Source organism: Mus pahari, chromosome 23 (genome assembly GCF_900095145.1).
Source record: "Mus pahari chromosome 23, PAHARI_EIJ_v1.1, whole genome shotgun sequence".
In the NCBI taxonomy this organism is placed as follows: Eukaryota; Metazoa; Chordata; class Mammalia; order Rodentia; family Muridae; genus Mus; species Mus pahari.
Genome location: NC_034612.1, coordinates 37354254 through 37366198, shown reverse-complemented (window position 1 = coordinate 37366198; position 11945 = coordinate 37354254). Strand labels below are relative to the sequence as shown.

Genomic DNA, 11945 nt, shown 5'->3' with positions numbered 1-11945 from the left:
CCCCCCCCCCCCCCCGCAGGATTTGGGAAATCCTGCTCGCAGGAGCCCCTTAGCTCAGGGGCTTGTCATTTCCGAGGAGAGTTCTCCAGATCTCCACTTCTTTATCCATGGCGAGTTAAGGGCTGATCCATACATCTGTATCCGGGAACGCCTTTCCCTTGATGAACTCAAGAGGAATTGTGGGGCATGTGGATTCTGCCCGTGGCAAATTCGGAGAAACGAAGTGGGGGAGGGGGTATAAGCAGGCACGCTCTGCGTTCACACACCCTCCCCCTAACACTTTCCAAAGTTATTGCAGTGGTGTCCGCTCCTTAAGTGAATGGAGCACTCTACATGGAACAGCGCAGTAGTCCCCGAGTCGTGCTCCACACCTATCCTTAAGGCTTCAGCGCTTAGAAGCCTAGGCTTGAGCTTGGACCCACTTCCGGGCACTTCTAACCCACCCCACGCCCCCAGGGCCCTCAATGTGTGTCCTCAGGCTAGTTCCTGGTTACACAGGGGGGAGCCCGGTATTGGAGCTGTAAACTCCACTCTCACTTCTGCGGTTGAATTTTATCCGGCTACCCAAGGCATCCCAAAGAAGTCCTCCCCATGCCTGCAGGTAAGTGGCTTCTCCCACTTTCTTGAGGACTGTCTGGCTAGCAGTCCCTCTCAGCAAGGGAGCTTTCTACTGGAAACTACAGGATAACAGCCGACCCGTGTTGGAGCCCCTTCAAAGCCCTTGGAAGGCATCATCTCCTTCCAATCTTGTTCTGAGCCCCCAAATACATGGGAAAATAGAATTAAGTAACTCAGTCAAAGCCATGTGTAGGAAAGGGGATGGGACATTCAAGGACAGGGTAACCAGATTGCTTTTAGAGACATAACGAGCAAATCCCATGCCCCAGCTTTCCCAAACCGAGATCCTCCTGAGCAAGCAGAAAAGCATGCTCATCTCTCTAGCTGATCCGTAGAGATCGTAGAGATCGCTGCCAGCCTCCACCATTCAGCCCCAAATTCCCAGCTCCTTCCAGCCCCTCCCTGCCTTTCTTCCTGGGCATATCCTAGAGCTCCTGCCAATTCGAGTAAGATTGAGATTCCAGACTCTAGAACAGGCTGGTTTATTCTGGAACCCAAACATTACATAGCCGCAAAAGAATGGGTCTCAGCCTCTCCACCAACTCAACCAAACATCCTAGGAAGAAGGACAGAGCAGAGTGGGTGGGGGTCGGGTAGAGGGTGGAGGGTGGGTTTGCTGTGGGCAACAAGGGAGTTTGGTAAAACTAGGAATTCCTTAGTTAAGACCAATGGGTACCTGAAAATCACTTCAACTGTACAGGGGTTTGCTAAAGGAGAGACCCTTCAGGGACCCATGGAGACTGGAAGAGGCTAGTGGCCAGCTTCTAGTTACTCTAGAAAATGGCAATAAACAAAACAGTTTGCTAATAATATGGAAGGATGAATCTTTTCTATATATTAAGTAAACCGGTTTATATCTTTAATTTAAACCCTACAGCAACCCTAGAAGGTAGCACAAACTTCACCATTATATTAAAGTGGGAGAAGACCTTGAATTTTTTTTTGACATCTCTAATGTAGATTTGTCTCACCCCAGAGCCCACACCGTGTGCAGCATCCAGAAAGAATTCATTCACAGTAAAGAGGGGGGGGGGGAAACTCATTTCTGATCAAGAGAGTTTCTTTCTACCAGTGTGACTCATATTCGCTAAGAAACACAACAAATTATTAAACTAATTAAGTAAACAAACTGCCTAGCCTCCTCCCCTCTCATTTGGGAGTTGCCTTCAGAACATAAGGAAAGGAACTTGAAGCTAACTAAATCAACCCAGCTCTGTGGTTAGTACAAGGGCTCTGCTGAGCCTGCTGGCCCTGGGCTTTTCACTCAAGCCAAACCAAGTCAAGCCAAGCCAAGCCAAGCCAAACCAAACCAAACCAAACCCTTTCTTTAGAAAAGCTGTCTGTCGGTTTTCAAGAGTGTGTTTCTCTGCACAGCCCTGGCTAGCCTGGAGCAACACACTCTGTAGACCAGGCTGGCCTCAAACCCAGAGATCTGCCTGCCACTGCCTCCCAAGTTCTGGGACTAAAAAAAGTGCACCACCACAGCCATCGAAGAAGAATTTTTTAATCGGAAAAATGCAAGTTAAGATTTTAAAATGAAATGGAAACATCGACCTCTAGGAAGGTTTGAAATCAGCCAGGTTGCCTTCAATCCCTCTCTTGCTTTTCATATTTATTAAGCATTTTTCACAAACAGCCTAAAGACAAGGCTCAGACCTTGAAAGGAGCAACTGACTGACTTCAAATTGTAGACCTGTTGGCAAAGAATGGTTAATTTAACGCTTTAAATGAAAACAACCAGTTTCCCCCTGCCCCTCCCTCCCATCTTCTAATCACTACTACGATGTGGAAATCACATCCGGGCATTATGAATAGTTTTCCAAGGTATACCAGGGCACCTGCTTTCCTTTCAGGAAGATATTCGCGCGCTCTAAAACAGAAACTTCAAATGTCCTTCTGCACCTTTGTCCCTCAGGACCCTGGAGGTCCCGTTAGGGGCACGAGGAGGTCCGGGTGTGAAGAATTTCTGATTTTCCAAGGAAATGGTATAGGTTGAAGGATGGACATTAATGAAATATTTGGCTAAAGAGGGGAAAGAATCTAGGAAAGAGAAATAAGGAAAAGGGGGTGAGGGAGGGAGAAGAGGAGGGAGGATTGGAAGAAGCACTCGCTTTGAAACCTCCAACAGCCCCTTTTCCTTATTCTTAACCTTAGCTTGCTCAGCCGTTCTGTTTCTGGGCAGACAAAGGCATCCTGTCCAGCTCGCCTGCTGGCCGTTATGGGAACGCTCAAGTTTGTACCCTTTTTATTGGCCTCAGTTTGGAGCCCGGGTCCCAGGAAAGAGTCCTAGAGGCAGACCTGGCTGTTCGCAGGGCATCAGAAGCAGCCTCAATGTTTTCAGAAGCTCCAGTCTGTTTTTCCAGAGGTCAGCCAGCATCTCTCCGGCTATACCCAATTGGCTCTCGTGCCATCAAGAGTGTTCTTGTGTGGCGCCTAGGTTAAGCCTCGTAATCCCCTCCCTTATTCAGCTGCCCGCTCCCACGTCCACACTCCGGGTCCCAGACCCGCTCACCCTCAGCCTGCTGTCCTCACCGGGGTTCCTGCGGTCGCAGTGGCGCGATGCTGGAGGGCTGTGGTGAGACGCTAAGGCCCGAAGGCAGTCGGCCCTCCAGGACTGCAGCCGGGACGCCTGGGGGCACCGCACCTCCGGGAGGTGGCGGCGGTGGCACTGCCAGCAGCTCCTCGCCTGAGGTCACCGCACAATCCTGCTCTGGCTCTTCGCCCCCACCGCCCCCGCTCGGGGTCCCGCTACTACGTTTTTTATCTTCCTCTTTCTTCCACTTCATGCGACGGTTTTGGAACCAGATTTTGATGTGTCTCTCGGTCAAGTTCAACATCACTGCTAGCTCCACCCGGCGGGGCCGGGAGATGTATTTGTTAAATAAGAATTCCTTCTCCAGCTCCAGCAGCTGCGCCCGAGTATAGGCAGTACGGGTCCTCTTGTTCTCCTCGGGTTCCGCTGTGTAAGCACCTCCTGTGGGTGATACAATCGGTCAGTGAGGTCTCCCGGGGGCCCCATGGAGCACAAATATTTTATTCCCAGGCCAAGAACAGCCCTCCTACTGGTCGCAACCGCAAACATCCAACCGCAGCCCATTGCTCCAGAGACGCACTGCGGTTCCTCCAGAGTCTTCCCTAGGCATGGAGCCTTTTTCTCAGGCCATAGCCGGTTCTCGCCTCAATATCACGCTTGGATCTGGCAATCAGTGGCTTCAAAATTAGTTCATTTAATTGATGTTAAAATGACTAAAATGTGCATGATAGAAAAATTGATCGACTCCTTTCTACTAAGGATATGCCTTAAACGCAGGATTTTAAACAAACGTCCTGACGTTGACCCAGTTCAGTCTGATTACTATCTTGTCCTCATAGGGATAAATTTTATATATATATATATATATATATATATATATATATATATATATATATAACATTTCTAGACTAAACTTTTACCACATATAACGCTAAGTTTCCTCCTTATTCACTGTTTCATTAAAACAATGCTAAACTCAACATGTTAACTTGTTTTATTAAGTGTCAAGGTCTTTAACTCTGGTACTCCGGAGGCAGAGGCAGGTGGAAGCAGCCAGAGGCAAGCTTGGTTGGCTACCTAGTTCCAGGTCAGCAATAGCAACATGAGTCTCAAAAATAATTTAAAATGAATTTAATAACTCACTAATAGATGCAGACTACAGTTTGAAAGGTTATAGTGCTCATTAAGTTATGGGCATATTTTGTTATATCTTTTATTTATTTGTTATAACATTTTTATTGCTTTACATATTTATTATTGTTGTGTGTGGAATATGTTCGTCAGAGCAAGGCAGTGAGCGTAAGGAGGTGGGGAACACCTTTAGGGATTTGGTTCTCTCCTTTTATTTTAGGTTCTGTGGATTGAATTAAACTCCTAAGGCTTGAAAGGGAACGTGTTGTTTTGTTTTTGTTTTGTTTTGGTACATTTGTTTGTTTGTTTCAAATTGTCATCTCCCTGGGCTTGTATATTATTTTTAATATAGTTATAATTAACTCCAGCTGAGTGTTCATTGTTACTGTGATTTCAGTTAGCCCTCTGCCTCTGAGGAGAAGAAATTCTGTTCTGGGAAAAGACCACAAATGTTGCTGAGGCCAGATCTATCCCGCACCAGAGCTACTCTGAGAAGGGATGGATGCTCACCAAGGGGCTTGCCCCGTGCCTGCTGCAAACCCGCATCTAAAGCAAGCAAGAGACCCAAGTCACCAGGAACTCGGCGGTGAAGCAAATCAGCATTTCCCAGGTCTGGGTCCTGCCTTCCAGGCTCTGTAGAGCATCTACTGCACTGGACTGTGGATGCAGGACTGAGGGCTCGCCGGCTCACCAGCAAAGTTCAGTGGAAGAGACTGAAGCCGACTTGACTCAGGACAGGGTGAGAGACAGTTTCCAAAGAGCTGGAAGGTGAATGAGTGTGTTGAGGGCACAGGATTAATTTCCAGGATGGAATCTGCTCCCCGGTCTTCCCCCCAGGTCCTGGGGAGGTGGCACCAGAAGCTGAAGTGAGGCCCCAGACCACTCTTTGGAAAGCAGTTTTTGTCCCCAGGAACACAAACCCATGTCCCCAAACCACACAGGCCTTTCCTGGTGTAGGAAAGGGGAGAGACTTAACCTTAAAGAGGCATTTTAAAATGCCAACAACGTAACTGGCAGCTTCTTTGCCCCTCTTGCCCTCAGACTCTTGCCCTCAGCTGCCTACTTTGTCAAGTCCTAGTGAAAGACTACAGGGATCTGTGCTCAGCTAGAGGAAGTCAGGGGTGGAAGATAAAGTTGGAATCTGCTGGTGAGATGTTCAGAGAGCCCCATCGGATGCTTTTCTGGGACTCAGTAGAACTCACCAGTAGGGATTATGAAGTTCTTTTAAGTCCAATTATTTACAAGCGGTTATTGCCATTAGCATTCTTAGTCCTACTATAAGCCTTTCAGTCATTAAGCACTTTCCAGGGGTTGTGAACCCACTAAGCGCTAGCTAGCATGCAGGTGAGTTCACTAAACCTTGCAGTCCTTCTGAAGTGGAGCCGGCTGGAGCTCTTTGCAGGTTTTCACAGGGAGAAGAGAGGGGTAGTCTGCCTCGAGTCCTGCTTGCTGAGGGTCAAAGGATCCGCCAAGGTTTCTGATACCCAGATCTCGCAGTCCGCAGTCCGGAGGGGTCTCCAAAGTGTTCACCAAACACAGGAAAAGCTTTCTGCTTCCTTCTGCTCAGATTTAACTCCCTGGCTTCTTCCCATCCTAGCCCAGAGCAGGAGTAGATAGCCAGAAAGAATCAATCTCCGGGGCTCTGCTCCGTGGAAATCCTTGGCAAGGAACTACGGGCCAAGAGCCCCTTTAGGTGGAGGGTCTGTCTTCGGGCAGCCCAATAGCCAGGTCTCAGCGCCCTTTGGTCTTGGCCTTGAGAGGCTTCTCTGCTGCGGCCTACCTGCTCCAGCTGCTTGGAATTGGTCAGAGGTGGGGGATCTCCCCAGCAAGAGTTTGGGGATAGGGTTTTTGCCTCGATGATGAGAAAATGAATTAGCTAAAGGAGCCTTCCCCCCTCTTTCCCCACACCTGGGTCCTTGGTGAACCTGGTTACCCCCATACCCTCTCAGAGCTTTCCTTGCCTGCTCCTGGGGTAGTGTCAGACCAGGCGCCTTAGGACGTTGAGAATTCTCGTGGGATGGCAACTCCAGCTTCTTAACCCTTCGCTCCCGACACTCAGTCGGAAATCAAAAGAAAAAGCAGCTATTTGCAGTCCAGGTGTGACCAGAAATGGCTTCAGACCGGAAGAGATAACATTGTGTAGCGGCGGGCACAGGCCCCCCACACGAATTGGCTGCCAGCATCCGGCGGGAAGGGACCTGGGGCTTGCTCCGCTTCGCTTCGCCTCTGCTGCAAGGAAGGACTTTATCACAAAGCAGGCGCCTAGGGCTAAGGAAAGCCAGGGGGGTCTTGCTTCTTTGAGCCGGACAGCAGGGAGGAGGGCCCTTCTTCTGCATATTTGCTTCCTGGGACAAGGCTCCAGAGAGGACCCTTCAAACACTTTGGGTTGGTCCAAAAAGAATTGGCACCCCAGAAGCCTCTGCCAGACTCCGAGAGAGTGAACCACCTGCCTTTCAACCCTCCCGGTGAGCACCTCACGTTGGTACACCTCCACCCCTCATCCTATTCCAGGGACTCTGCACCCTACCTTTCGCAGGCCTGGATGGACGCAATTCTCCTTTCCCTTCTTCCTGTGTTTCTCCTACTCCTACTGCCCCTAGAGGCCCCGTTTCTCTAATAAGGTCACTAGGATAGGGCCGGGAAGTGAAGGGGCCTAGGGTTTCCAAGGGACTCCAGCCTAGGTCAGAGACATCTTGCATAACTTGCTTGGGGCCCTTGGGGAGTCCATCTTCCTCTCTGAAGAAAGATCCAGAGAGTTCGGGAGTTCTGAGTCTGGCTAGGCCTCTTCTTTCTCCAGCGTGGGAGTCTGCTCCCAGGGTAAGAAAGGCTCAGGACAAGCGCAAGGAGAGAGGAGTGTTGAATGGAGAAAAGGCTGCCAATATGAGTGGACTTACTGGCTTCCATAGACTTTATTCTAAGCCTCCATTATCCCTGCGGGTTTCAGAGGAACTTGGGAGAAAAGGCCCGGGGGCGGGTGGGGGGGGGAGCGCTTGAAGACAGTAGCAGCCAAGTTCAGACTAGGGAAAGAGAAAGGGAGAAAGAGCCAGGCTTACCTGCCCACTGACCTTTCCACGCGTGAGCTTTGGTGGATTTCATCCACGGGAAAGGGAGCTGGACGCGGCTGGGCTCTTCCAGGCCCCCAGGCTCGGTTCCATTCGGGAAAGGTCCGGGAGGTGGATGGGCGAGCCCGAGCTGAGCTGGAAGGTGGTGGTGGAGGTGAGCGCCAACCGGGTCGTCGGAGGCGAGCGGGGGCACTTCGTATGGGGAGATGTCCGGGGGACTTCCCTGTTCCAGTGACCCCAGCGAGCTTGCAAACTGGGGTGGCGGCGGAGGTGGGGGCTGGCGGCCCATGTACAGGCACGCAGGGGGGTTAGCGCTGAACTCTGGCACCGGGCCCCTCTGGAATGCGCACGGGTCCTTGTAGAGCTGTGTGGCCGCGTAGTACTGCTCCTCACTGTTCATGGTGGCAGCCGGCACTTGGGGGCCAGCAGCCCCGGGTAGGGAGCTACAAGCCAGGCCTAAGGCGCTGGGCGGCTCGCGGACTCTCTACGCCACACCAGATCGCTTTGACAGTTCTCCACTGCTCTCCCGGGGAACCAGAGGCTGGCTGGGGACAAGCCGGCCGCCGTGCCATAGGCTCTGGGGCACCCCACGTGGTTCAGCCTGGAGCCATCATTGGCCTGGCGGACTGCCTTAAGAAGGAGGCTCAGGTGCCCGCGAACACCTGCACTTGTTTCAATTTTCTCTCTCAGTTGTCTGATCCCTGCCTGCTGCTGCTGAGCTCTCCAAAACGGGGCGCGCAAAAATACCAGAACCTTTACTCTTTTGCAAAATCACCCCCAATGAGCTTTTTTCCCCCCAAGTCTACATCTCCTCTTCCCCCTCGCTGTATTTTTTGTTTTTTGTTTGTTTGTTTGTTTGTTTTTAAAGACAGGGGTGGAGGTCTAATTTTGTAGCCCTGGCCTGCAACTCAAGATTTAGTCCAGGCTGTCTTCAAACTCCCGCAAGCCTTCGTCCTTTTCCTCCTCAGTTCTGGGGTTGCAGGTGTGAGCTACCACGTCTAACTTTTAACTTTTTTGTATTTTTGTATAGTGTATGTAAATATCAGCTCAATAATATGGTTTGCAAAACGTTAGGGGTGCAACTGTTGGAAAAATACCGTTTTTGAGAAGTGTTTGCAGAACCCAGCGCTGTAAGCTTGAAGCTGTTGTTTTTGTTTTATTGCTCAAACTATCCCTTTATTTCGTTTTATTTTTATCTGTATCTGCGTTCCCTATATTTCTAGCATTCCGACCGTTAGGTGGGGGGGGAGGGCGGAATCACAGTGGCTTTTTTTTTTTTTTAAGTTAAAGGCTATTGTTAAATTTAATTTTGGGGATTGGAACCTATTTGATTAACTCCCAAATGTGCCGAAGGCACAGAAAAATGTTGTCTTTGTGGTTGAGCAGTTGGGCAAGGGGTTGGCACAGGATTTTCAGATCTCTGACTATCCTGGCATCTCTAGTGGAATCTATCCGCACAGAAAACCCATTTTTTTGTGTCGTTGAAACAGGGCAGGCAGCTGGGCAAGGAGAGGAGTGGTGTGCTTAGAAAGTGCAATTAAAAACGCTGCATATTGAGGATGTCTGTGCCTGTCTTCCATCTGTCAGAATCTCTGGATACTGGGGGGTGAGGGGGCGCTGCCTTTAAGATGGTTACTTTAATCTGGGTGTGCACAGCGCTGGCAAGGATAGACTAACTCTCAGTGGTCATGGTGTTTCTTGTCTGAAGTTGATATGACCCGGCTGCTGTCTCATAAGTTGCTTGGTCTGCCTCTGACCTGGTCCTCCAAGGACTCTGGAAGATTTTGGAGAATTTGGACCTCCTTGCACCTTGCAGAGAGCCTCTGTAAATGAAGGTGGGAGGCAACCAAGAGGAAAGAAATCAGTATAGCCCAACTCCAAACTATACACTTTTTCTCCTAGTGGAAAATGTGTTTTAAATGCACTCAGATGGGATGAGCTATTCTGAACATCAATTATTAAACGCAAAAAAAAAAAAAATTGGGAGTTTTGTACTCTGAAAATTCTTTCCCTCTTGTGATCACCGAGGGAACTCGGGGCAGAGGGGAGAGCGTCTCTGATTTCTTCAGGGAAAAGAGCCACCTGTGGCTGTCAAGGGGCCTGGGAGTGAAAGGCCAGGGCACCCGCGCACCTAATCTCTACAGGCCTGCCTCAATGAGTTCATTGTTCGGGGTGGCCGCCAGAGACTGGATGCTATCTCCTCCACCGCGAGTGGCCACATCGATCGGAAGGACAGGGCCGGAGGAGGGGTGGCGCGGCAGCAGGGTATTGACCCTCACAGATAATCTGCCTAGTGGCCACGGGTTGACTTGGTGACGCGGCTATGAGCGAGGCTTCGAGCTTGGGACAAAGATAGGGACCTTCCCTCGTGCTTCCTCCCCTCACCTGGTCACCCCCTTAGAGCTAGACCCCCCGCTGTTCCCTCGAACACCCCACCCCCACCCCCGCGCAGCCTGCCTAACCCACACCCCCAGGATGTTTGCTTAGCACTTCTGGTCTAATTGCATGCATTTTGGTAAATTGACTTCCATCTCGATGCTTCATTTATTCCCATTTAATATTTTTGCTGTGCTTTGCAAAAAGAAAAGGGTTTCTCAGCAGAAAAACAAGATCGCTGCTTTTCACGGGAAACAAATAAATTCTTCCAGGCTGAGCAAAAAACTTGAGGGAAGGATTTCCCACTGTATGTGTGTGCGGATTTGTGTGTGTGTGTGTGTGTGTGTGTGTGTGTGTGTGTGTACACAGAGGCACATTCTTTGATTTCAGAATTAATGTTTTCTGCCATCTCCTTCCTTTAAAAGGGATTTAGGCAACAAAGATCCAACAGCTATTTAGTATACTTTTTGAGAGGCCAGTCAGCCCGGCTTTTGATTTGGCTAATGGTTACATACAGCAGAGCCCTGCGGGTCTTTCTCTGCCTCTCTGGCTCCCAGCACCATCAGGTGGCTAAATCCATTATAGGTGATACGCATTTCCGCTCTGAATCCAGGCCGCCTGTGCCCTCCTCTGCCTCCAGAAGGCCTCTGAGATGCCCAGCCATTAGGCAAGAGCCTTCCCGAGCCATTTAACAGCAGCTCTTATGGATAAATAAACAAAAAAGGCTGTAAACCAATTATACTGTGGACAGTGAAAAAGTCTTTTATTAGCAGGACGTCCTGATAGTCCTTCCTGATACTGGAGGTCCCCCGCCTCCTCTCTTCCTCTCTTCCTTCCACTTCTGCTAAGACTCTGTTCCAGCCCTGGCCTTCCTTCTTGGTGGTTTTGCAGGCAAGCCAAAGGCTGGTTTGGGCTAGATGGTAGGAATTAAGCTATTTTATCCGTGTGTGTGTGTGTGTGTGTGTGTGTGTGTGTGTGTGTGTGTGTATTCTCAACTGCAGGTAAAGATAGGATTACATGAACTTTAATTTTTAAGACCATATTCATTCCAAAATTATTTTGCTATTAAAACTTAAACAAAATTATGCCCCGAGTTGAGAAAAACCAGGAAAGCGAACCATGTATATTTAATGAGAGTACTATGTTCATGAGTGATTCTTTTTTTCTTGCTTATGATCTCGAGAATGGTAGTGGCATGGAAGCATGCCTAGTAGAGTTTGCTTAGAGACTCAATCCAGATCCCGAAACTGAATCACAGCAGGGAGGAGGGACCTGGAAGTTAGGATGCTGTGTTCAGCTGCTTTCTAGGGCAGAACAATTCTAGTGTCCGAAGCAGAATGTTGAAGCGATGTTCCAGATAATTCAGCACCCAAACCCCACCACTCTACAATCAGATTGTTTTAGTGTTATTAGGATTTCTATTGCTTTGATAAAACACTCGGGAAGGAACGGGTGTTTATTCCAGCTTACAAATATCAGGCCCCACTCACAGAGGGACACTGCTTACTGGCTTGCTCCTCACTGCCTGCTCAGCCTGCTTTCATATAGCCCCCAGGGCCACCAGCCCAGAGGTGGTATTGCCCACAACAACTTCTAATCAAGAAAGCGCTGCAGGCTTGTCTGGAGACCTATCTGGTGGGGACATTTACACAGTTGCAAATCCCTCCTCCCAAATGAGTCCAGCTTCTGTCTCCTTGACACAAACTAGCCAGCATGTAAGTACAGCTTAAAAATGGAGGGCGGTCTCACAATTCTCTTATGATGTAACCTATTTGCTTGAGTTGTGAAGGCAGAAGAAGAGAAGCGCAGGGACTCTGGAGGTCCCTGGGTTGGCTACATGCTTGCTCCTCAGGAGCCAGCCAGTGATGGCTCAGTTTAGGTTTCATCCTTCTGTGTCCTTCAATTAGCTTCAAGGTCAGCTGCTGGGCCACCCTGCCCCCCAGTCTCTGTAGCCTCTCTGAGAAGTTGCACACCTACCCCTCTAGCCTGATTCCACCCAAGCTCTGTATTTTTTTTTTAAACTACATGTGCAGTGTCCAATCATCCCTGCCTTTCTCTTGCCCTTCTGTTCTAAGTCTTCCATAGCAAGCTTCTAGTAACATTTCCCCTCTGCCTCCTTCCCCTCCCCATGCCCCTGACTGTGTCCCACTCTTGGGGTCTCCACTTTTCTTTCAAGTTTCTGCTGTGTTCCACACTGCCAGGTCCCACCTGCTGTCTCTCTCAAC

General features: G+C 49.6%; 1 protein-coding gene across 1 annotated transcript; it reads right to left on the bottom strand.

The window, feature by feature from the left end:
- Positions 1-2109: 2109 nt before the first annotated feature.
- On the bottom strand, positions 2110-8025 carry Pdx1 (pancreatic and duodenal homeobox 1). Its single transcript, XM_021187113.1, has 2 exons — positions 7336-8025; positions 2110-3592 (listed from the first exon to the last, which is right to left on the bottom strand). Exons 1-2 carry the CDS (start codon positions 7742-7744, stop codon positions 3147-3149), a joined length of 855 nt encoding a protein of 284 aa, XP_021042772.1. The 5' UTR covers positions 7745-8025; the 3' UTR covers positions 2110-3146.
- Positions 8026-11945: the final 3920 nt, after the last annotated feature.